The sequence below is a fragment of the Anoplophora glabripennis genome, unplaced genomic scaffold (genome assembly GCF_000390285.2).
Source record: "Anoplophora glabripennis isolate ALB-LARVAE unplaced genomic scaffold, Agla_2.0 scaffold17, whole genome shotgun sequence".
NCBI lineage: Eukaryota > Metazoa > Arthropoda > Insecta > Coleoptera > Cerambycidae > Anoplophora > Anoplophora glabripennis.
In genome coordinates, this window is record NW_019416231.1 from 503,243 (window position 1) to 531,120 (window position 27,878).

Genomic DNA, 27,878 nt, shown 5'->3' on the forward strand with positions numbered 1-27,878 from the left:
TCTGCAAGCTCAGCACTGGCCCTGGCCAAATGACATCATCGCTTACGCTGCTCACTCAGCGTCGGTCTAAGCCGGAACCCCAAAAGTTGATAACATTCGGCCTTTCCTGACACCTGGAGTGTCCCTACTCCAGCACTGAACCTACATAAGAAAATCTATTAGTAATGGGCGTAACGATTATTGTTATTTTATGTTATAAATATTAGTACTTGTTTTGTGTTATCATGACTACCTAGTTACTTAAGAGCTACCTATCAGCTAAAGACTATGGGCTAATCCCTCGCGAGAGGTATGAGTGAATCTGGGCGGCTAACCACCACCCCACTACCGGTAATTCTGGGTAGCTAACCACTACCCCACCGCCTCTCGCCACCCTAACTACCTACTTAAATCTAATTATGGGCCCACGCGAAAGGTACGGGTGAATCTGGGCGGCTAACCACCAACCCCACCTCCGGTAATTCTGGGCAGCTAACCACTACCCCACCGCCTTTCGCCGCTGAGGGGGACAGGCCTCAACCATTCTCGTCTGGCACAGACCCTGAGGTCTCACTCGAGTAACTGGGTCTAAAACCCTGCTCCATTGAATAAAAAGTTTTTATTTACCTTTTACTCAATGCTTACTCCGAGAATCGAAGTAGCTCACTATACCCCTCAGTGTACCTACTTAGCGTTACCTGAAGTATTAGAAATAATAAAGGTGAATCCAAGGTTTCATGTTGACTACTCCGGCCACTCCAGTATAGGGAATCTGTGACCTCAACATTCGTGGAATATCTCGAACTTCATATCTGTCATGTTCTAATACTTTAGACACCCTGTATGGACCTCTCCACTTTGGCAATAATTTTTGGCTACTACCTGTAGCAGGAGAAGAAGTCATTTTTAAAAGAACCGGGTAACCCACCTGGTAATTTGCTGGTGGTCGCTTTGCGTCAAAATAAGCCTTTCGATTATTTGTTGTCGCAGCGGTAAGCAGCATAATAATGACCTAGAACTAAATCGTAATAAACCAATTAATTTCTCATAATGAACGTCCTTTAACTCAGTAAAATTCTGGCCTATAAGAATGTCAACATTCATAACGCGTTTGTTTATAATATANATGAAATGCATGTCTGTTAATTCTGCGTTAGAGTAACCAGCCATAGCGAAAGAAAACTTGTGCACTGAGAACAACTGTCAAATACGTACGTATTTCACTAAACATTTTTTTGCAAAATAAAAAAAGGGGCTAAAAAACATAAAACATTCCATATCTCCGCAACCGTTACTTTGCGGACCCATGTTTATTGAGACTTTTCTGCTTATTTTGGTTCATACTATTACCTCCTTAAATATTTTACACTCTTTTTTTAACATCCTGTATAATAAATACACTAACAGAACAAGTAAAACACCGTCCGCGGAAATAACAAATCGGCACAAACTTGTCATGATTGTGCTTCCTATTCGACAAACAATGATGGTAGAAATGTTATTAATTACTATTTTTTTTATTTGTTTTAGGACCTGACAGTTACGGACGATACAGTTCTGGAGGAACACAATGAAGATCCTGCATTGGTGCAAATGAGGCTCATTGGAGATGGAGGTAAGATAAAAGACAATTTAATTTAAGTTTTTTTTAAATATAACTTCAAATTGTTACTAATTACTGGCTTGTATATTTTTCTCATTTGTTTTCGCATATAACGATATAAATATTAGCATTCCGGTCTGTGTCAATATTTTCGTTGATGGATTCTTGATGGAAAAATTCCGTAAAAAAATACGCGAAATGGAATTTTAACTGGCTTTTTATTAAACCGGATGTTTTTAATGTTGATTGTTTATTCCTTGATAAAGAGATAGTCTAAAAATATATTTCCATTAGCGTATGGCCAATAACTTTACTATTGCCAATTTGAAAGAAAAATCACCCATCTACAGCAACAATTCGACTAATTTTAAACAGTAATTACTTTTAAAAAAGAAGCATCTTATCATAAGGTGTGACATAAACGTTACGTTGGCTATGTCTAATAAAAATACTAAATGGATATGCTATTTTGATATAGTTAGAACTGACAGACATTTTAAAACACCTATGAGCTAATAAAGAACAAGGATTTTTGTATTGGTTTTGTAGCGATGCTGTTTATAGCTACGTCTGTTTAAAACTGTGGCTGTTTTTAATAAACATCACGAGCATAGCGAATACAACTAGCACATCTTGCTATGCACGATCGCATATCGAACATAGCGCTTAAACAGTAGTAGCTATGTTTAATAAAAATGGCTAGAAGAGCAAACACAATTAACATTGTGCTTTACTTGGCCGTAATTATTGGCTGTTTCAATGTATATTACGAACATAGATAGCATAGCGCGTGTGTGGTCTTAGCTTTAATCGACTATTTTTAATACACGGAACGAGATTAGCGAACACAGCTACGTGGTCGTTCTCATCGTTCTCATCGCGTATAGCGAACATAGCTACTTTGCATGTTCGTATTATTGGCTGTTTTCAACGGGTATAGCGAACATAGTTAACCTAGCGTTCTGTGCAGTCTAACATTAAACGAGAATGGCAAACACTACTACATGGTTGTAATATTGATTGTTTTCAACGTGTCTAGCGAAGATAGCTAGTATATTGCTCTGTGTGGACTGAATATTCACCATTTTCATCATGTATAGCGAACATAGCTAGCATAATTGTGTGGCCGTAGCATTAAACAATAGTATAAAGTACCACTAGTAATTTTTAGTACGCGTAGTTTGTGGTAAATACAGCTGTTACTGTAGTGCTATTTATAGTTGTAATTTTGGCCGTTTCTAAATTGTTGCGAACATAGATTATAATGCTCTGTGTGACACTAGCATTAGAAGACTTATGTACCGCGTATGTACTATTCACATAAGATTGAAGTTTTAATTTTTTGATGCAGGGCGAGTTCCTTATGACCAACTCTATAATGCCGCTAGTAAATTCCCTCGGTGGAAAATCGATTGGCACACAAACGAGTTCCCAAAAGTAATTTTAGTTCTAAATGGAAATTAAAATTACACGGAATTAGGGTTCTTTTATCTTTCCCGAGTTGGTAAACTTGTTGAACTTGTTTCCACCCATCACAAAGGTTTAATATTCATCTCTCCTGCGAAAGTTTCCCTCCGCCGAACTCTCCGCTGGAACTCCAGAACTTCCACGCAGTTGAAATTAGTTTTCTCTCCCAGTTGAAAACTTTTTGCAACTTTTACCAAGTTTGCCAATTGATTCTCGCCCCGCTGGAAGTTTTTACATCATAACATCAAACTTTTATTAATACAGTTACTGCAGTGTATAAGGCCAAACCGGAGTTGGGAAGTTGGAGTCGCGGCGCCGATTTTAATTGTCCCTTCTTTGCCCTTTCGTTCCACCTCGGAAAAGTTAGTCAACCGTGATGGCTAGTTTCAAATTCAAGAAGTGCAATGGATTGGACGAACATAACCTGTAGCATGGCCACTGCGATCGCCTGACTTAAACCCTCTCGACTTTGGGGTCAATGAAATTTATTGTACGAAATTCCAGTAGCGCGTATGGTTATTTCCGAAAACCGTTTTCAATTAATTATTTCTCGCATGTTCCGTATCGGTGTGTGTTATATTTAAATAACGATAAACGTTATCTGAAACCTTAAAACGAACCTATGTTTTTCCGTTCTACTAAATTGAATATCAGCGCGAACGGTTTAACAAACGCTACAGCTTATTCTAATGCAACTTTCATGTCATAAATATTAAAGCAGGCGCAATTTTTGCACTCCGGTGTGATTAAAAAACGGGTCTCGTACAGCGAACACGCTTTTCGATTAAAAACACAAATAAATACGCCAGTTCGAGGCTAGCCGCGGTGGATAAGTGGGTCGCGCGTTGGGTTTTTGTTCACCTTTTAATTTATGCATCTGTGCAACTTAAATAGAAAATTAATCGGGTTTAAAACTCGCCCCAGTTGAACTTGTAACGATTGCTACATAGCTTTTCCATTCTCTGCGCTCTTTATAAATATTTTTACCCACAATATACAGGGTGATTCAGTTATTCTGGCTGTAGGCCTGAGTAAGCTTCACGAAGTTCCTGGATTCAAAAACTGAGGCATGTAATGAATTTTGGCCAGTAGGTACAATGCTTTTGTGATCGCTGAACCTTAATTCGGGGGTAGCTTAGCTATGTAAGGTCACCTGGAGGTCAGGTACTGTCAAAATTCATTACATGCCTCAGTTTTAGAGTCCATCAACTTGAAACTTCGTGAGGCTTACTCAGGCCTACAGCAAAAATCACTTTTTATCTCTGAAACTATTCATAGGATCACTGGGGCCCATTTTCCATTGATTCCGTGCGGGGTTCTTTAGCTGCTAACTTTTGGCTGCCAACCTCACACCGGTCCGTCCTCAGATCGACGCTATTCGCGCTGGTCGGCATTCCAGGATTATTCTTAACCGGAGGCCGCGTATAAATGTCAAATAACGTATTTTACGCGACTGTGCATTTTAGCTATCTATTAAATCTCAATATTTATGTAACGACGCTTGCATCATCCCCGACTATAACCGGTTCCTTATTTACTTTCTGAATTATTTCGTGCGAGCTCAAAGTTTAAATTCCGGCCGATAATAAAACCCGAATATAAACTCGACTCGGTTTTATTAATGAATGGAAATTTCTGTCTCGGCCCCGGGCGTTCGCATATTTCTTCCATAGCCGGCTTGATTTCCTTGAACCGATACGTTTCGCAGCGAATAATAATAATTTATTTACCAGTCCGTTTTCAGTCGATTAAAATACAAACATGAACGTCAACAAATCTTACAACACAGATAAGCTGGTCGACCTTTATTTGCCAGGCTGGGAGTTCCAATTATTTTAAAGTATTGCGTTTTATTTTTTAGGCCAATTAATAGAACATTAAATCAGTGATTTTGTGAAAATACTAGTGCCATCATATAAAAGAAAAAAAAGTCTAGATATAATGTGTATGCTTATTAGGGTGGCCCAAAAAACACGATAATTTTTTTTTCGTATCTCTTGTGAAAATATGTTAGTTTATCATGTTTTAAGAGCCCCCTCAAACAATCGGCTCAAAAAAAAATTTTTTTAGAGGTCGCTCAAGATTTTTTAAAATTTCCAAAATCGTCAAAAATAGATTTTTTTTTTAATTTTTTCTAGATATTTTATCATGTTCTAGGTTGAAAAAAAATGTTTTCGAGCGACTTCTAAAAATAAATATGAACGAACTAATATATTTTTTTTATTGAATTTGATGAACAAAATAATAGACACGAGACACTTAAAAAATTTCTCGAGAATTAATTTTTTAAAATTTAAAGTGTCTCGCGATTTGTTTCTATTCTTTTGTTCATCAAATTCAATGAAAAAAAATTATTAGTTCGTTAATATCTTTTATTTAGAGGTCGCTCGAAAACGTACACTACTTTGAAAATTAAAATAATTATGAGTGACTTTTAGAAATTAAAATATCTATTTGAAATTTTCAGAATCGAATTTTTTTTCAACCTAGAAAATGATAAAATAACGAGAAAAAAAATTTAAAAAAAATTCANTTTGAGTTGATTTTTTGAGGGGGCTCTTAAAACATGATAAACATGATAACATATTTTCACAAGACACGAAAAAATAATCGTCTTTTTGGGCCGCTTCATGCTTATGTGTTTCCTACTCCAATTTACCATTAATGAATAAATTTTTTATATAACTTTTTTTGAAAAAACACGATTTTTTTTTAGTTTTTTGCTTATAAAACATAAACTAACGAAACAATCTGAATGCTATAAAGAGAAAATTTGTAGAGAATCGAAATACGAATAAAACGAGATCGATCCGATTGAATAATTAGAAAGGAAGAAAACTAGGAAAAATCGGAAAATTTTTCTTTTTTTTTAATTCAATACTCTGCCATTTTTTAAGTTGTAGAGCTGACCCTGTACACAAAAGTACCTAGTCAATTAATTATACAGGGTCGGAAAGTACCAATGGTCCATCTGCCGTTACGTGAGAGCGATAAAGTAAGTCATAGAAATCCGTGCGATAGAGAAAGATGGCTATAATGAAGGCGTCTAATAGTCACCGCCCATTTCGCCCTTCCACAAATAAAAAGTGGATCTTATTTGTGTGCATGGATTTCTATGTCTTACTTTATCGCTCTCACGTAACGGCAGATGGACCATCGGTACTTTCCGAACCTGTATGTACTTTAAAGTGTGAACAAAGAAGGCCCTGTCGGACCATTAGTTTTGGCACAATTGCAATTTTTTAATTTTTTCGAGTGAATCAAACTTTAACCACAAATAGAACCCAATAAATAATTCAGAATTGCCTTATATAGCAAGGGTCTAAGTCTCACAATTTTCACTGTACAGGACCGTATTGGTTGGTTTTTAAAATCATATTATCGACCTCTCGTTTTATTCGTATTTCGATTGTCTCCAATAGCATTCAGATTGCTTCGTTAGTTTACGCTTTATAAGCAAAAAACTTTAAAAAATGCGTTTTTTGCGTAAAAATGTTTATAAAAAATTAAATTAGTTAATGGTAAATTAGAGTAGGAAACATATAAGACAGACTGTCTTTTATATGATGGCACAGTCCGTTTGCTACTAGTACTTTTGTCACTAACAAAACCTCTATTGATTTGCCTATGGTAACCAATAAATAAAGTTTTCATAACCGTTTTTTTGTTTTAATAGAAAGTCAGTCCAGCATACTTCTCATTCAATGTAGATGTATATTTCTGGGGCGAATTTACCATAATATTTATGTCATAATTGAAATTTTTTCCTGATAACCTTGAAAATATATTTGGATTTCGAACAACAACGCTGTTATCGAAATATTTGTTTTAGGCTACTGTTACAGTTACTTATAAACAAGTTATACACGTTACAAAGCCGTATAATTACATTTTAGTGACACAAATTCAAATCTAGTTTTTAAAACAAGCGGTTTTGGTTAAAAATATATTCATAAAGATATCACGTATCTTATATCTTTGAAGTTTGGTGAAAAACAGACCTCAGTCTACTGGGTTCAATTATTCCAAGAATTTTTTTTTGAATTTTTTCGGGAAAGGAAAATACGAAAATACTGGTGGTCTCTGTTTTCCCTCACCTTCTATAATCCGACGGGAAAAAAACGGTTAAAAAATTACAACACCCACGCCATAATTATACAGTTAAGCCCATTTATATTTAGTCGAGATACGCGAACCCAAGAAAGTGATTAAGCGGGAGCTTAGGACCGAGCGAAACTTTTTTAATGCCCCCCGTTACGGTATATATTATTTATCATCGGAATGCCAAATTTATTTAAATTTATTCATGGAACAGTCAATGCCCCTTTCTGAGCAGCTGTCGATCCGGCGACTGATGAATGTTACAGAAGAAATGCAAATTCGGATGTTGTCGAGTGGCCAGGAACACAGAGACGTATTTTTTATTTCTTACCTAGAGGGTCTTTGGAATAATGGACCTTATCGACAAAATTCGTTTACATTTTGCATCTACCATCGTGTCCAAACATTTTACGCAATTTACAATGTAAAAAATTGGTTTATATAAGCGCCTGTGCAATAAAAGGTTTTATTTTTTCATCCATCCACAATTATTATGAACCTGTACCTGTACCTATACTCTTGTGGGAGATAGCAAACCCCATATGCCAAGCCGTTTCACTTGGTATTTTTCCTAACACTAGATATTTTAAATCTCATATCCGTGGCTGTAATCACTATCAAACATTTTTAACTTGATTGAAAGTCAAACATTTCAGAACAATAATAATTAAAAGGATCATAATTCTTCACCCAAATAACAGATTAATATTTTTATATACAGTCACAGCCTTTTCTTGTTGTGTTTACTTAATTTGAATTTTATTTATTTTACGACTGCCAATAATAATTCCAATTTGGAGAATGCCAGACAACGTGTGTTTCTTGTTTGTTGTGCATATTGTCAACATTCCTGTTTAAGCGTATTTGAGGTCAACTACGCCTACGTTGTTTATGTGTTTTGCTATTTATTGTTTGGAAATATTAGCATATGCATTACGTATTTGCATAATTATTTATCGACATTTCTATGAAAAGGAGCTTTGGAAAACTTTTTATTTTTTTATGAGTTTGCTGTTTAGATGCAGATCACATCCATTTGTTGGAACCCAAACGAAAAATGTATATATGGGACACATTTATACAGGGTATTCCACCTAAGAGGGACTTTCCTGTAACTCTGTAACTGTAAAATTTATAAAAAAATGGTTTTAATAAAATGGAACAAACACCTTATAAAGCTAAACATATTTTTTGTACATGGCCCACACGATTCCAGACAACTTTTATTAAAACCATTTTTTTTTTATAAATTTTCCAGTTGCAGAGTTACAGCAGAATCCCTCTTAGGCGGAATACCCTGTATATGTATTTTTCGTTAATTTTTTTATTTTCTGTGCGCAAATTTAAACCAATCACCTCTCTGAAATATACATTATTTTATATTAGCGTATACAATACTTGACATTTTTTTTTCAGTGGTAGAGTCGATTATGCGAGGAGAAAACGTAGGAATCACTCCGAGGAGGTCCAGATCCTCAGTCTTTCTACACCAGACCTCTCAAACAATACACCAAGTGAGTATTTTAACTCTGTTTGCTGATTTTTTTTAAAACGAAATTACTATGTCAAAAAAAGCGTAAGAAAATGTGTTTGGCATTAATTCTTAACAACCGAAACTGAAGTAACACTTTGATCCACTAATTTCAAAAATTGTTACCTGTCTACAATGGAACTAAACTGAACTTTAGTTTTTACGTGGTGCTTTAGCCCACTTTAGTTCAAAGAGAGTACAACAAAAAATATAGAAAACCTTGAACATTAAAAATTGTGTCCCTCGTAATAGAAACTCAAATAACACTTTAGTACATGAAATGTACATATGACGAAACTAAAGTGAATTTTAGTTTGTTAGGTACACTTTAGTACGCGAAATTGAAGAGTAACGTAATACTATGGAACTGAGGTGAATTTTAGTCCTTACGTGGTACTTTAGCCCACTTTAGTTCAGAATACAACAAATATATGAGAAAACCTTGGAAATTAAAAATTACACTGTCCCTCGTAATAGAAACTCAAATAACACTTTAGTACATGAACTGTACATATGATGAAACTAAAGTGAATTTTAGTTTGTTGGGTACACTTTAGTATGCGAAATTGAAGATTAACGTGATACTATGGAACTAAGGTGAATTTTAGTCCTTACGTGGTACATTAGCCCACTTTAGTTCAGAGTACAACGAATATATGAGAAAACCTTGAAAATTAAAAATTGCACAGTGTCCCTCGTAATAGAAACTCAAATAATACTTTAGTACATGAAATGTACATATGACGAAACTAAAGTGAATTTTAGTTTGTTAGGTACACTTTAGTACGCGAAATTGAAGAGTAACGTGATACTATGGAACTAAGGTGAATTTTAGTCCTTACGTGGTACATTAGCCCACTTTAGTTCAGAGTACAACGAATATATGAGAAAACCTTGAAAATTAAAAATTGCACCGTGTCCCTCGTAATAGAAATTCAAATAATACTTTAGTACATGAAATGTACATATGACGAAACTAAAGTGAATTTTAATTTGTTAGGTACACTTTAGTACGCGAAATTGAGGATTAACGTGATACTATGGAACTAAAGTGAATTTTAGTCCTTACGTGGTATTTTAGACCACTTTAGTTCAAACAAAGTACAACAAATACATGAGAAAACCTTGGAAAGTAAAAATTACACTGTGTCCCTCGTAATAGAAAGTCAAATAACACTTTAGTACATGAAATGTACATATGACGAAACTAAAGTGAATTTTAGTTTGTTAGGGACACTTTAGTACGCGAAATTGAAGATTACCGTGATACTATGGAACTAAAGTGAATTTTTATCCCTCAAGCGACTAAACGACACACTTTAGTCCTTATACAAGTAACGTACTGGTAAGTCGGGACAAAAACAGTACCAAAGCTATATCTGGCCCGGGGCTTACTGAATAATACTTCGATATTAGGGCACTTAAGCCCTGTTTTCTCTAGACGGTAATAATGGCGTGGGTAATTTGATTAATCTGCGGCGCTAGACCGACCCACCGCGATCCGTAATGAGCTATAAACCGACGGCTCCCGCACAGGAAGGGGGCGAACAAACAAAGGCCCCGGCTGCCGGATGACCTTTCCCCGAAAACTATTTGCGGAACCGATGCTCGGAAAATCGATGGGGAGACACGAGGAGGGCCCGCCCCCGGGCGCATCTATAAATTGAAAAGTTGTTTACACTGTTTCCCGATAATTATCGCGCGCTCGCCTTCCACGATTTTTCGCCCGGCAGGCGAGCGAATGACATCTGAAGGTCGGCGGCGGCAGCGGGCAGACGAAAACACGCGTGGGTCCCGGCTCGGATGTCATTTGTTATTTTAATGTTCGCCGGCACTGGTAATTCCCAGATAAATGACGGGCACCGAGAGCCTGGATATTTGACAAATTGATGCTGTTCCACTGCGACAGCGGAGCGTGCATGCCTCGCCTAGACCGAAACCTGTCCCGGTAATCGGCTGGCGGTTTGTCTAAATACCGAATTGTTTAACGCAAGAAACAGGTTTTTAATTGAAAATTGTAAATTTTTTATCGATTCATTAAGTATACGGCAGTGGCGGCTCGTGACGTGATTAGGTGAGGCCCGTGGCTTTTTTAACTGGGCGGGCAAGAAAGAAAATAAGAAATTTTAAATTTTCAAGGTCAAACGACTAAAAGCTGGAAATTTTTAGTTGCACTTACAATATTATAGAAAAACTTTCACGAGCAAGATTTTCATTCAGATTTTATAAAAATTATAAGCAACTATTTGGATATATTATTAATCCGCTCTCAAATAATAAATAGGAATAAATTTCCACGTCATTTTTTATTATGGAGATCTTCGCCAATAGCCCTACTATAACTGTAAATTAAAAAATTATATTTTCAATAATAATATCAGAACATTAAAAATTGTACCTATTTGCAATAAAATTAAGTAACGGAAAAAAAACAAAGTAATATACAGGGTGTCCGCGTTTTTTGTAGCAGGACTTTCACAACTTGTACTAAAAGTCATTTAAAAAAAAGTTCATGTAAACATATATGTATAGATGCGTCGTTTTCGATTTACAGAGTGTTCAAGTTTAAAATGGGAATTAATTTTTTATTCGTAAAACGAAAACCCATTTTTAGACTCTGTTGAAACTTGGCAACATTGTTTGTAATAATAATACTCATTTTCTCACATAATTTAATTTGTTCTATTTTCTCCAGTGGCGTCACAACAAGATACCAGCTTGATAAAAATAGAAAAAAATATGGTACGCCACTGCTTTTTGGTAAGTTTGAAACCATATACCATTACTATATTTTTTTCTACTTTTATCAAGCTGGTATCTTGTTGTGACGCCACTGGAGAAAATAGGACAAATTAAATTATGTGAGAAAATTAGTATTATTATTACAAACAAAGTTGTCAAGTTTCAACAAAGTCTAAAAAGGGGTTTTCGTTTTACCAATAAAAAATCAATTCTCATTTTAAACTTGAACACTCTGTAAATCGAAAACGACGCATCTATACATATATGTTTACATGAACTTTTTTTTAAAGGACTTTTAGTACAAGTTGTGAAAATCTTGCTACAAAAAACGCGGACACCCTGTATACAGGGTGTTTGGTATGTCGATACATTCCTTGCAGGAGGTTCAAGTCCAAGCGAATTGTGATATATTACCTTAATATACCATATTCCGAAAACGCTTAGTTTCCGATCTAGGGGGTGTTAAAGTTTTAATAAAAAAATGCAAATTTATAAATATTGCGGAAACCGCTCAGAATATTTTAATGAAATTTTACAGGCTTTGACAGTTAATAGCCAGACATGTTTTACGATAAAAATATTGTTTTCAGTTTCACCAGTGGCGTGCGCACAGTCATGTCTAGATATTATTAAAGAAAAAAATGATACAGCACTGATATTTCTTAAAATAAAAACTGTTTTTGAATTCCTTGTTCAATTTGGAAGAGAAAAGGTTTCTGGACTGTTTTTATTATGACGCACCGTTTTCGAGTAAAAAAATAAAATCGATTTATTGCATGGCATAACTCGGTTACAATAATTTGAAAAATAGCAGAAATTATGCACTTAACTGCTTCACACTAAAACACTCAAAGTGACAGCTATTATTAACTTTGTCAAACAGTAACAAAAAAGAGTGCACAGCCAATTTCTGTTTAGATAGTGAAAACTGATAAAAGTTTTTTAGACTGATGTTGTTAACTGCGAGGAATAATAATTTTTTGTAATAAAATTGGTACAAAAAAAAAGCTGAGTGCATAATTTCTGCTATTTTGCAAATTATTGAAATCGGATTACGCCATGCGTATTATTTGTTTTACTCGCAAACGGTGCGTCATAAGAAAAACAGTCGGGATACCTTTTCTCTTCCAAATTGAGCAAGGAATTTAAAAATAATTTTTATTTTAAGAAAAATCAGTGGCGTATCATTTTTTTCTTTAAAAATATCCAAAGACTGCCTGGGCGCACTCCACTGGTGAAACTAAAAACAATATTTTTATCGTGAAACATGTATTGTTGTTAATTGTCATAGCTTGTAAAATTTCATTAAAGTATTCTGAGCGGTTTTCGCAATATTTATAAACTTTCATTTTTTTATTAAAACTTTACCACCCGGTAGATCAGAAACTAAGCGTTTTCGGAATATGGTATATTAAAGAAATATATCACAGATCACTTGTACTATGACCTCCAGCAAGGAATGCAACGACTTACCAAACACCCTGTATATTTACCTAATAATTAACTAAATTGATCCTACTTGGTGTATGAATATTAAAAGTATACCTTAGGTTACATTATAAAAACCGCTAAAGGCGGAGAAGAACTAAAAAAAAAGGGGAAAACCTGCGATGAAAGTGTCTTGAGAAATTAAACGCACTCGCAAGCGGCTTCCTGTGCGCCTGTCAGCATTAACATAACATGGCGGCGAGAAAGTTGCCGCCTCTGCGTTGCCAGATCTCTGAGATAGCAATCACTAATTACCGTTACCACAATTTGTAATACCTATATCTCTTGTTCCGAAGCCAGCATGGCAAAAAATTCAATAAACGTGTGAGGAAGGGAGGGTGTATCATTATTTTTTTGGATGAATAGATCTATTTTGCTTTGTAACGGCAGGGTTCGCGTTTTTTGAAAAAAAAAACGTCCAAGAAATGAGTCAATATGAAAAAAATACAGGTCTCATATTTTTTAACCCAATTTCGTTTTGTGACTCGGTAAAAAAGTTGAAAAACACTCCAGTACCTTAAATCCTAGATCTTATACCGTCTTGTCATATAAATATCTTCTGGTGTTATTTGTTTTCAGTTCCACTACCGTTAGCCACGATTTTTTTCCTCGCGATGCCCATCCGTCCTCGTCAACTAGGAAAAAAACGGCTTTTTGCGAGTATTGCACTTGTCTAACTCTTAAATAAGTTGCGGCCACTGGATGTACAGTCCCATCGCGGGTCGTCGACCTTTCTTCTTTCGCCTCGGTGTGGATGGATGTACCGTTACACCTGTTTAGAGCTCTATTAGCGACGACCGAGGAACGGGTCGGTTTCGAGAGAGCAGTGACCAGTGACCTACAGATTATCATCGGTCTTTCTATGTGGCCATTATGAATAATAGTGTTTTATGTGGGTAATAAAATTATTGAAAAGGCAAAGCTGCAGCATGTTTTAGTGTCAGGGGCGAATTGAATTTAATCCCTCAGGGATTAAGTGCGGCACTTTGTTGCATAACAGAAGGAATTAAGACAATAATTTCATTATACGAAGTGCAAAACAATAACAATGTATCTAGTGCAACTTCTAATCCCTAACTGTATATTGCCACCTTGTGTACTTTGTACCTCGGGTATTAAAACTGACGCTTTACTGAGACTAAGGAGTATAGCGGCAGTAAATTTAATCCCCAAAGATTAAAATCTACACTTTATTCCATAATAGACTAAAACTTTACCTATAACGTATTAAATGCTAAGATAATAAAGTGCATATTTTAATTTTTAAAGCGAAATTTGTTTGCAACAATCGCCAGAGGGGGGCAGATCTAACATATATTAAGACTTAAGGTTGTCTTAATATATGTTACATCTGCACTTAGTCCTTAATTAAAAATGACACTTGGGGATTAAATAAGACAGTATCATATATGCTATTTTTGCATATTGTCCCTGAGATTAAAATTGACGCTTAGCAATCAAATTCGCTGTTTTTGCACGTTGTCTCTTTGCAATTAAAGGTAACACTTTATTTCTTGGAACAAGATCATAATTTAATCAGAAGACGATGTTTGTCTGCGACAGTTCCCAAAGGAATTTAAAAACTCATTTAAGCTAAGTCTTGAGGTATCAGTCATAATATTTCTGCACTTTGTCCTTGGTATTAAAAGTGACACTTGGGGATTAAAAGTGACACTTGGGATTAAAAGTGACACTTGGGATTAAAAGTGACACTTGGGATTAAAAGTGACACTTGGGGTTAAAAGTGGCACTTGGGATTAAATAAGGCACTTAAGCCTAAAGTATCATATACGCTGTATTTTGCAGATTGTCTCTGAGATTAAAATTAACACTTAGGTATCAAATACACTGTTTTTGCACGTTGTCTTTTTGGAATTAAAGGTACCACTTTGCTTCTTGAAACTAGAAAATAATTTGATCAGAAGACGAAGTTTGTTTCTCGAAGGAATTAAAAAACGGCATTTAAGTCTGAGTCACCATTTTATGCACTTATTTCCAGAGATTAACTTTACTTTCTGAAATTAGGGAATAATCTTTTAATCACAAAGAGAAGTTTGTTTTATCCTCGAGGAATTAACAGACACTTAGCCTTGAGATACGCTTTTTGCACTTTGTCTCTCTGGAATTAAACAACACAGAAATGGGTGAAATTTTACCCGAATTAAATTGACACTTTAAAGCTTAAAATAGCGCTTTCAATGCAAGAAGTGCAAATAATGTTTTTTTACAAACCTCTGCCTTTATAAGTGAAACACTTATACTTGTAATACATGTAGTACAGAAACAAACAATTATTTCTTAAAAAAAAATCGAGGAGAATAATGTTTTTGCTGCCACTCAGTATATTACTGTAATAAAATTGGTAAACCACAAATTGGTTTTATTTCTTTTTTTGTTGTTACACAGACAGAAGCGTTTCTATTACGTTTTTCTAAAACAAGCAATAATTACACCGTTTCAAAACAGTTGCATCTGGCTCGAAACTAATTAACTGAAATTATTATTTTCGTATTTCCGGGAGCACTTTTACGTTTTCAGAAACGTTTTAACGGGGTTTGCGGGACCGAGTCCGCCTCTAATTAATAAATAATAGCTCCATTTCGTTTTCCTACCCGTACAGGACCATAAAAGCATTTAATTTGGCGTCCCCGGGCCCGCCTCGTTCTCGGGGCCCTCTGACGAGGGTCAAGGTCTCCCGGCGTGGCAGGTACACGGTCCCGGACCCTACAAAAACATTCCGAGGGATGACTTGACGTTTCGGATAAGACACCATGTGTCTGTTTAATGCCCTAACAGGTAGAACGGTTCCGAGAGTTCCACTTGACGTATGCGTGTAAAATTGGTGGTACAGGGTGAGGCAACTTCGTTTTTTTACGAGGAACTGCCAGATGTATGAATAATAACTATATAGTGTGTCCCAAAATGATGGAACGAAATTCATATTTTTTTCCAGTAGAAATTTTAAAATATCGCTGAAACAGGTCAATTAGTAAATAGAAATTGTCACTTTTCCGCATATTTTCTATATTTTTGAGTCATGTTTGGCAAACCTATAACATTACCGACTTTTTTTTAATAGAACGTTCTATATTATAGATATAAATACACTTTCTAAAGACGAATTCAGTGATATAAGGTTATATATTATACAGGGTGAGTCAAAAAGAATGGGTCAACTAGACATCAAAATATTATGTTTGAGCTCATCAGGCCTTATACGAATGTCGCTGGTTTAAGAATTACTTGTATTATCAATTGAGCGTTTTTTGACTCTATTCTCTGAGTATATAAAACCAATTTAGAGTATTTAGAGTTGACTTTTTCGCTAATGTGATTTAAATTTAACTATTATTGAGTCATTGTTCACTCATACTTGGTTTTTAATTAACTAAGTATTGAGTGCTAAAATAAATCACTCATAAATTATTAGTTAGGATATACAGTGTTGAAATTGATTCACTTCGCGGGGCCTCCTGTCCTGGCTGAGACCCGCTAGCTGAGATCCGCCGCCGCCGCCGGCTAAGACCTGTTCTCCTGGCGATCACGCTTTTCTGGAGCATCTAACGGGCCCCTATCAACTGTGGTCGAGAGTACAGAAGCAATTTGTAAGTGATGCCATATTCTCGAAGCCATTCAAATTACTCGAAATTAATACACATTTAAACTTACTCAGTAATGAGGACATTTACTCTGATTTAGGTACAAGTGCACCAAATAACGAGTTTACGTTAAGAGTTTTAGTTTAAATATATTCACAAATGAGGAAAATCAAAATGCCTAATATTGAGTGAAAATGTACTCAATAATTTCACTCACCTTTAATGCTTTCACTTTCACAAACGGTCGATTATCTCCTAAAGTAAGATACTTAGCTATCAAAAAATCAAAAGACATAGTTTTTGGGATTTTTGTAATAGATTTTTAAAAATCCCAAAACGTTTGTGTCTTCTGATTTTTCGATAGCTATCTTACTTTAGGAGATAATCGAACCTGTATATATACCAATGGACTTAAAGTGCATTATTTAAACTTAAAACTTAACATCCAAATTTTATATTCCTGTTAAATACGTCTTTAGTCCCTGTCCGTATTTTTTAAATAATTAAACAATTACAGCTACCGACGACTTTCACTTCATTTACATATTTCTATTAACAATAAAGTTTAAATAATTTAATACCCAGACCATTATAATTATGTCGGGTCATGGCATGGCTGAAGCAACTCTATTTATTTCCTTTTGAATTATTCACAGTATAACACGACCTTGAACATCTCCCCGGCAGGTTAGTAATAATTTATCACCATCTATTTTCACATGTAAATGATCGATTTCGACATGCTTCCGCTTCACAATAAACAAGCGAACCCCTGGGACGTCTTGAACCTAGCCAGACCCCCCATCCATAAATAAAAAGCGGGAACGGTACCTGCCGTTTCGAAGGTATTAACACATTAAAAAAAAACAACATAAACACTGAAGTGGAATGCTAATAGCCCTAGTTCTCCACATCCGATATGATACACAAAATCGTTCTATTCCCGGCTCTGCCGCGGCGTTCTATTTCGCTTTATTTTATTAGTTGGAATATGAGGAAATATTTCACTCGCTATTTATAGGGATATTTATGCGCCTCGGATGCTTATCTTCGCCTGTGTGTATGCGTGTGTGTGAGTGTATATTTATTATGCAGGCGGTCTACGATCTGACCTCGAGATACGCGCCGCAACAGTGGAAAGGCATGCAGGTTTACGGTCCAGGTGACATTCTTATTACGGAGAACAATGGGCCTCTCTATTACCGCTAGGAAAGCACGGTTACGGCGCCACTTTCGGTAAACGAAACCGAATTTTCCTGCGACGAGCGCCCAATCGGGTCGTTTCCACGGAGAAGTCGCCTGGAATCATGTCGGCCATGTAAAGAAAAAATCAGGTCCTTTTCTAAAGTCCGAAAAAGTAGTTATGTAACAGCGTCAAGAAGGCCTTGCAATTGTATTAGTACAACGTCGATACATAGGGTTTTACAAAAGCACAGCACATCACATCCTTATCGCATCCACTTACACCAAGAGTTACTAAAAGTAGGCTTTCAACGGAGACTGGAGTTTTGTCAGTGGACACTTGAGATGTTAAATCAAGATGATTTAACAAGCCAGCGATGATCTTTGAACGTGTGGGGAGCAATTTAGGGAACCCATGTCATTCGACCATTCGTTTTTTACCAGCATCTAACTGGAGCAGTTTATTTAAACTTTTTAACAAACACTCTAGAAGATTTATTACGCGACATTCCGTTAGCTACACATCGAAGAATGTGGATGCAGCATGATGGTGCTCCACCTCACAATACTGCTGCGGTTCGTCAGTTTTTACACGAAACTTTTCCCAACAAATGGATTGGGCGCGGGGGACCAGTGAGTTGGCCTTCAAGGTGTCCAGATATGACAACTTGCGACTTCTTTTTATGGGGATTTATAAAAAGCAAAGTTTACGTTACGCCACCAACTACCGCGGAAAATATGTGGCAGCGCATTACAGTAGCATTTCAAAAAATTACGCCAGGCCAATGTTGAACAGCCTTTTAAAAAGCGAATTCGTGTATTAATCAAAACGGAGGACACTTCGAGCAATTGATGTAAATCAGCGGTCTAAGTATTCTTCCCCTTGTTGTGTTCCGAGTTTAAGTTTGTTTCGTTTTGCGTTTTGTTTTAGTCGTTGTTAGTGGTTTATTTTTGTTTGTCAAACCACTTTTTAAACATACCAGTAAATATTGACACTGTCAGTCCCAGGCCTGATAAAATGTGAGAGAAAAGTGGTTTTGCAAGGCCTTCTTGACACTGCTACTTAGCTACTTTTTCGGACGTTAGAAAAGAACCTGATTTTTCTGGAAAACTGTTAAAGATAGGTATGGACAACCTGATATCAGTCGAAAGGGCATTCAATTTTGCATTCACCAATTGCAATTAATATGGGTCATTTAATTTGAAAAAAAAAGTTTTTCAATTCGGAAAATTATTAAATGTAGGTCTCAGTATGGCTAAAGCCCCAACCAGCAAAATCCAGCAATTTTGTATGTTACATGTCACCCACATTCAAACTATGTCGCTAGACATCCAGGCAGCTAGGCCCTTGTCTGTCGTCTTAGTCAGCCTTGTGAGGGTTTTGAAGAAATAGCCCATTTTGTCCTTAAATTTTCCACTGTTTTTTAAATTATTTAAAATATAAAGTTGTTTTACTTAAAATATTTTCTTGCGCTTGTAATGAGCACTATGACCTTGAAAATAAATTTGTATTCAAAGGAACCTCTATGACTTGAAAGTGAAATAGTCTCTAATAAACTTGAAATTACTTTAAATTGCGTTTTCTCCAGTTTAAAGTACTTGCAAATCTGTTGGGCTCATACCAAGGTCACTCAAAGGTCGTAGGGTTACTTCAAAGCCTCCAGGATTAACAAAGTTATTTTACAAAGCATTTATCCCGTTTCGACATTTTACAATAGAGACAAAAAATTTGTCAAACGAAATCTGCCATTATTTCAAATTCCAGTAAGCCTGAGAAAAGAAAAATCTGATTTTATTTCCAGGTACATGTTAATATGAACATTTATTATTATTTTTTGGCGTATGGACTCCCCGTATAGCAGGTGGTGCAATGAAAACTTCTCGTCTGTTTCACCGATAAAACTACTTTCCCAATTCAAATGAAATAACAGCCAATTAGACGGGTAGCGAGCCCGTTTATACATTTTACCAGGCCTTTTCCCGGAGCTCGGTGATGAATAGGGCATAGAGGAACGTCTGCGAGGGTATAATGGCCATTCGGTATCGTCCGTCGCCCGATCAGACGAAATGGGCCTGTCGAAAGAGCCTAGAAGTGATGCATCAATTTGAGTTCGGAAAACACTCGAATCGTTATAAACAGAAACCTTCCTACTCCCCGAGCTTCAGAGCATTTGTCTTCCTTCTGCTCCCTTGAGTCGTTTCGTCTTTATTGGCTTTCTATTATTTTATTTGTTGCTCGGGGAAGGTCGAGGTTAAACCAAGGTCGATCTTGTATTAAAAACACATCTAATAATTTTTCAGTGTTAGATTTTTGATCAGGCAGAACTATTTTCCTGAAAACATCCCTTGAAAGATGTCACTAATTTTTTCACATGTGGTGAAATACCCGATAAATAAAGAAGAAAAATTACAACTATTGATGATAATTAGACGTTTATTTAGGCGTCAGTAATCGTAGTCTCGCGCTATAGTCCACAGAGTAGTGGTTTCCTACAAAATTCCTCATTGTCACTCTTACACCTTGTCAGTTTACTCGTGCAGTTACGAATAAAGCTATTGGTTCCCAATTTTTTTTAAATAATCCAACGTTCCGTGCCCGAAACGAGTCCCGCAACAGTCCTGGCGTATTCCTGCTGCGGCAGGAGGAACGGCGGGCGGCCGGCTTCGCCGGCAGGCCCGTCGCCGCGCGAGGCGGCTGCGCCTGCCCCGCGCTGCCCTGCCCTGGCCTGCTGCGATCGCCGCGTTCCCCCGGCGTCACTGCATACTCTGCAGAACTGACGCGTCCGCGCTCTTTGTTTTGCGACCGAGACAGGCAGCTTTGGCCCCATTCTTTGGCAGGGGCCCGTTTTTTTTCCACCACTGAGATAATCGAAAAAAACATCCCGGAATTCCGGCGAGCAGTGAAGTGTCACCCGGTTCGACGACTGGATTGTCCAAAAGGAAGTGAGGACTGGATCTAGTAGTGATTATAGTGATAAGAGTTGGTGACCGTCCTGGGAGCTAGGGGACACCCGGAGGGTACTGTGTGAGTTTTTGTAAGTCGTTGTTGAGTGTTTAGTAGCTAGATTGCCCGATTTCAGGTCGCGGTTGGGTAGTGCTGGGGAGCTCGTTCGGGGAACGGTAGCCATGTTCGTTTAGCGCTGTTACGAGTGGGTTTATACGCTTTCAATATAACGCTGAAGGCTTTTAAACTTTATCGTCCTCAGTAAATACTAAAAAATGTTCAATTTATACCTTTAACGCGACTTAATAGTTAAAAAAAAATAGTCAAACGCTCAACGTTTTCTTGTAATGAAATCACAAAACTTCATTGCAGTTTTGAAGAACGCAATAGTGGTAATGATCGTCATAACTCTGGGATAAATTCTAGATGTGAAAAAAAAAACACCACTTCCACTATTACATACATGTTTAAGGGTTTAAGGTTGAGAAAAAAAAATCAATAAGGCTTAAGTTGTCGTTTTTTGTTCCCTAATTTGTAGAAAGAGATGTATCACAATTTGAAATCAATATTTACATACACGAAAACAAGCTGTATCTAGCTTTTTATGTTCTGTGTGACTTGTTATACAGGGTGTTTCAGGATTAAGTCGACATACTTTAAGGAGATATTCCTCATAAAAAAATAAGAAAAAAATCAAGTATAAATTTTTTCCAGAGACGCTTCATTTTCGAAATATAGAGCGTTAAAGATTTTTTAAAAAATTCGAACTTTTTAAATAACTTCTAAATGAAGAAGGCTATTTAAGCCAAATTTGGCATGACGCATCTTCTTATAAGATACCATAATAATGATGATCAGTTTACGCAAAAAGTAATGTGGACAGATGAGGCAACATTTACTCGAAGGGGAATTTTAAACCAAAGGAACAACCATATTTGGTCCTACGAGAATCCACGGGCAGTAAGGGAACATAGTTTTCAATTCCAATGTAACGTATGGTTGGGTGTGTTGAACAACACTATAGTTGGTCCTTACTTCCTTCCACATCGGTTAAATGTTGACATGTTTACCAAGTTCCTTGAAAATGGTTTTCAAGATATGTTAGAAGATGTTTCGCTTAATACTCGAATGAACAGTTGGTTTCACTAGATGGTTGTCCTGCCCATTTTGGTAGAGTCCTAGGAAGTGGTTAAACATTAATTATCCCAGGAGATGGATTGGTCGTGGAGGACCTGCAGCGTGGCCCGCCCGTTCACCGGACTTGACACCGATGGATTATTTCGTTTGGGGTGCTGTTAAACAAAAAGTCTACGAGATGCCAGTTGATACCCTAGAAGATCTAAGACAGCGAATAGTCCAAGCGTGTCGAAAACTAACTCCAATTCCAATTTCAAGATGTCGTGCTTGTCTACAGTCCGGAGGCGCCCATTTTGAACAAAATAATTTTTAAATCATTTCACTTTTTATTCACTTTTCGCTTTGTCTAGGTATAATATTAATTGGTAATTTTTTGGTTGCTTCAATTTACAAATAAATTTTCAAGTATTGTCTGCCATCTTATTTTATTTAAAAGTACACAACACAAGTAAATAAAGTGACTACAAACCGTCTGAAAAAATTTAGGAGTATTGCAAGGGTCGTTACGTTGTCGCATTACGACATAGTCACATTAGATGTTGGGTACTTAAATATTTCTATTATTTTCATATTTTTTTTTTCGAAAAAAAAATCACCCTATATCTCAAAAACGAAGCATCTCCTAAATAATTTTAATACTGTTGGTTAAACCCAAAGAAAGGGGAGACAAAAAGGCTTATTTGACTCGCACATACTCGAGACTAAGACCAATTTTAATAGGTACTATATTTTTTAAGGTTTTATGAGGAACGTCTAAAAATGTATACTTGATTTTTTTCTTATTTTTTTACGAGGAATATCTCCTTAAACTTTGTCGACTTAATCCTGAAACACCCTGTATTGTAATGGAAGCTTAAGACCTGCTTTAATTGTCGGTTTATGACCCATTATTTATTTAAAAAATTGTCACAATTTATATTTGGCCATTGGTCGAATATAAGAATTTTTTTCAAACGACTTAAATTGGCCAATAAATTAGAACCAGTTCTATTATCTTCGACTTGTGGGTCAGGAATTGATGGATGAACATTTTTAATGACTGTGTCCATAAAAAAACTTACGTAACCGTTCATACATTCCCGACTTTTCCTAGTAACATGCGGGGGACGCTACAAGGAAGTATATTATGTATTAGCCTATTCATCTTGTAAGAGGACTGAATAGCTCTCGACCTATTGTTTCGTCGCAGTGGTGGGCGAAGATGTACTTATTATGCATATTGAGTCGTACCACATGATCTAGGTCGAGAACAATGACTAGAAAACGATAGTTTTGTTTTTCCCTTAACGCATCATCGGTCGTGGGATCGCTCATAGTTTCCTGTTTATTTTTTTAGTAAGAAATCGACACGTATGATTTATAAAATGTCTGTTGTTGAAGTGAACTCATTCTCCATTGTCTCCGTTCAAATAAAAACGTGGTCGGAGTTGGCTCTGACACATTGGACGTAGGGAGTAGCTTATAGCGACCAGCTTAACCTCATTTCTCAACGAGCTGTACAGCAGCTGTCAGTTTCAATAACGTTAATGACTATATAACTTTATTTTAAAGAATAATCGTGATAACAATAACAAACAATTAAAAGAGCTGCGGAATGTCCCCCTCCTTGTTATAACAATAAATTAAAGCAGCTGCTGAAAGTGTCCCCCTCCTTGTTCCAAGCACTTTTCACACCTGTTCCTCAAAGAATTAAAGACATTTTCTAAGGTGCTCGGGGTATTGTTAATTTCACGAATCTTGTCTATAAATCGAGCCTGCAGATGGTTTAAATCAGGAATAGGCAGTTCAAAAATAGTGTTTTTAAGGTAAGGCCACAAAAAGAAATCACACGGCGTAATATCACATGACCTCTGTGGAAATTCATGTTCAGCATTGAGACTTATTAGTCGATTTTGGAAAACTTCCCTCAACATATTCATCGTCTCGCCTGCCGTATGTGCCCTTGCGCCATCTTGTTGAAAGTAAAAGTTTGTAATTTCGTTTTCTTCCAGCTGGTTAACAAAAGGAGCGATAATTTCTTCTCTATACCTTTGCGCAGTAAGAGTACCATTAAAAAAAATAGGTCCATAAATCCTCCTTCGATTGAGAGCACACCAAACTCCAAATTTTTGAGCGGGTAGCGGGCCCTCGACAAAAAAGTTATCTGGTTTTTCAGAAGACCACATTCTCATATTCTGTGAGTTTACGTAACCACTTAAATGAAACCAGGCTTCATCAGAAAAAAGGTGATATTATGAAGTTCACCGTAGTCGTTTAAAAACCATTCACAAAATACAGCCCGTCGCGGAAAATCAACTTCATGAAGTTCTTGCTGACAAGTTAAACGATAGGAGAACAAACGCAAATCTTTTTTTAACACTGTGTGGCAGGTACCGACTGATACTCCCACCATTTGTGATAAAACACGTACAGAAGTCCTTGGCGCTTTTTCCATTATTTGTTGTTTTTCTTTTAATTCTTCAGTCCGCTTTTTAGGTCGGCCGCTTCCTTCTTTTCTTGTTACACTGCCCGTTTCACGAAAAACATTAACACAACGCTGAACTGCACTTTGAAAAATTTTGTACTCAACAACGCCGGGAAATTGATTTTGAAATTCTATGAAACATTCCTCAATAGAATACTTCCATATTCCATCAATCTTGCGTCCATTTCTAAAGTAGGACTCTATGATAAACACTTTTTGTTCTTGAGAAAACACCATTTTAAACGCTTTTTAAGAAGAAAATATTCAAATTGATAGCGGCGATATAGCGCTTTGACAGATGACGTTTAAGTTCATTTGCTATACGCTACGCCCTACGTCCAAATTTTCAGAACCAACTTGACCACGTTTTTATTTGAACGCTCGTTACTTTATTCACGTTCTACGAGTATCTTTGAAGGCTTACTGGGCACAACTGTGACTGTACTTTGAACTGGGTAGTTATCAAATTGTAAGCTGGTTGAAGGATATAGTTGCATTACAATAATAGAAGTGCTTATTTAAAACTTCTATTACTAGTAATTTATCGTGTTTTTGGGATATTTTTAAATATATATAGGAAATGTTGTCAAGTAAACAAATAACTATTTTGACATTTTGCGTGTTAAACCTGATCAACCTTCGACTTCATTAGACAGTTACCGATTCTCACGACCCATAATCGCTTTCAGAGCCCTTATTAGTATCACGTATACGATTGTAGGCCTCAAATCTGTGCGACAATCTCAATGCGACAAAATCAAAACGGGTGACTGGGGGTCAACAGCACCACAATCAGCTTGATTCCAACTTCCGCGAAAACGTCAATCGTGGAAAAATATTAAGACGCGATTCCATCCCGAGATATCCATCCTCCAGCGACCACGCTCGCCAGTTGCCGTCGTTCCATTCACCGAGCGTAATCTATCTGATTTATCGAGCCTAACAGGCCGCATCGTCGCGAGATCTGATCTCCATCCGTAGATGAACAATTAGGGATCCGGATCGCTCCGGCAGTCCGGTCAGGTAGCACCGGCGTTCTCTCTCTCGCCTCGCCCGACCCGCAATCTAAATGGTAATTGAAGCTACCTCATCTGGATCGGGGAAAAATGTATACGCGGGAATGCGCATTAAAAAAAAAGAGGACCGGTATGGGCGAGGAGCGTCGGAGCTCTGGGTCTCATTTACAATTTAAAACGGGCCTAATTTATTCTGTCGTTGTTGTGGGGCGTACAAGAAACCCACTACGCTTCATTAATCTTATCAGCCGGAGGACCGGTTCGGGATGGCGGGTAACCGAGTCGGAATACATCGTGTGACACGGTTAAGGGCCCCGAGACGTACACTGGCTGACGTAACTTAGTGGTTAGGTCGCTGCATGGATGTACAGCAGAAAATAGACCTTTTTAGTAGTGACGTCACATACGCCAAAAAATAGGCAACCCGATAGTGCACATTGTCATGAAAAATTTCCCAATATTTTTACTAGATCGATTTTCGACCTTATGTACTTTGGACATAAGTGCCAAAAAATGACTTTGTCATACAGGGGGTGATAGTATGACAAAAAATAAGAATTTTTTGTCAAATGAACTATATGTCTATCTCCTCGAGCGACAAAATAAAATTTTTTAAATATAATTTTTACGAAACTTTACAAACGGTGGCAAATATTTTAATGAAATCTGGTTTTCCGGGGTTTTTAAGGATGCTAAATACACTGGTCTAATTATTTTTTGTATATTTCATAGAGGGCGCTAGTTATGCTACATTCCTATTACAATTTAAGTTCTAATTGTTTTAGGGTTAGGTTTTTTACCATTTGAGTTCCAATTTCTAATGTACAATTTTATTTTCTAAAAGTAATGTACTCTTGTTAAAACTTCCTAATGTGGACGGTTTTCGAGAAAAAAAGCTTTTAATTGAACTCTTACAATATTACGGTGTATAAAATAAGTGACATTTCTCAAAGTAGGCTTATGTCAAAACTTATTGATGGATGTCTCATAAACAACGCATACATTCTTAGTAATATTTTCGACTCTAATTAACTTTATATCAAAATTTTAGTGACTAATTAGTCATTACTAACTACAGTCACTAACAATCATTAAAATTTTGATATAAGGTTAATTAGAGTTTAAAATATTATTAAATGTATGCGTTGTTTATGAGACATCCATCAATAAGTTTTGACATAAGCCTACTTTGAGAAAAGTCACTTATTTTATACACCATAATATTGTAAGAATTTAATTAAAAGTCTTTTTTCTCGAAAACCGTCCACATTAGGAAGTTCTAACAAGAGTACATTATTTTTAGAAAATAAAATTGCACATTAGAAATTGAAGCCCGAATGGTAAAAAAACTAACATAAAAAAAATTAAAACTTAAAATGTAATAGGAATGAAGCATAACTAGCGCCCTCTATGAAATATCCAAAAAATAATTAGATCAGCGTGTTTGGTATGCTTAAAAACACCGGAATACCAAATTTCATAAAAATATTTCGCACTGTCTGGAAACCTTCGTAAAAATTCTATTTAAAAAATTTTTTTTGTCGCTATGCATCTCACAAACGAGAGGAGATAGACATATAGTTCATAAGACAAAAAATTCTTATTTTTAAATAAAATACGTTATTGTCATCTTTTGACCATCTGAAGGGTCCCACAAGCTATAACTTTTCCGTGTGACTTTTAATCACATAACTTTTTGAGGTTAGGTTCTTGAATGTATGTGACACAAACAAGCTGAAAGACTACGATTAATCTGCGCAATAGTCAGTTCAATTTTACATCATCTAGAAATTTTTACCGCATTGCAGGTACAAAATATACAGCTTGTTACAAAAAAGTAGATAAAAAATTATAGAGAATTTAGACCAGATCCTATTCCAATTGGGAATCGCGTTTCTAAAAAACAACAGTTACACAAAAAAAATAGGCACTCAGTAGCGAAAACGAGGAACATTTTTACATTGTGCACAAATAAAACGAGTATCAAATGAGCAGTGCGCTTTCGTATTCTGATAGTATTTTCGATTTTCAAACAAGAACCCGTGAAAAATTCAGATTTCACGAGCGAACTTCCGTGACCCTTTGTAGGGAAATTTTACTCCTTCGGCTGACGCTATAACCGTAATTTATAGGTCTATAAATTCCCGCTCCCGCTCTGACATTAAGGAAGAGAAGTATGTAATATTCTCGACTAGACTGTGCACGGAAAGCAGCTGGGGAACATGCACGATCAGTGTTACCAACCCTGTTCAATAACTTTAGATTTCAATTTAGAAACATAAAAATTGGTTGTTTCCAACAAATTGGTACATTTACTGAAAAATCGATAAACTTGACGACCTTGGAGGTGATTGGAAAACTGACAAGCTGCTAACCAGTGTCGACCAGTTCATGGAGAAATAGGAATTGACGTTTTAATTAAGTCTCAAACGCTTCGATTGTCGCCTAGGGATTTCTTTTCTAATTATGTAGCTTCGTATTGTTCTTTTCCGTCAAGGGCAATGAAAGGCATCGGAGGTGATTAAAAGCTGCACGTTGTGCGAGTAGCGACCAGGGTCGTTCATTTCTTTTTTAACGTATTTCATCGATTTTTCGCAATGAAAAAAAAAAAGAAATATCTGGTAA

At 36.4% G+C, this 27,878-nt stretch overlaps 1 protein-coding gene across 8 annotated transcripts in view; it reads left to right on the forward strand.

Annotated features, from left to right (window-relative positions):
* Nucleotides 1–27,878, forward strand: part of LOC108917842 (probable JmjC domain-containing histone demethylation protein 2C) — a 322,212-nt gene that overhangs the window by 120,237 nt on the left and 174,097 nt on the right. For all 8 annotated transcript variants that reach the window (XM_023455245.1, XM_023455246.1, XM_023455247.1 and 5 more), the window contains 2 exons: nt 1,510–1,594; nt 8,567–8,664. In XM_023455245.1, coding sequence (XP_023311013.1) covers nt 1,510–1,594; nt 8,567–8,664 — 183 coding nt within the window. The remainder of the gene's footprint in view (nt 1–1,509; nt 1,595–8,566; nt 8,665–27,878) is intronic.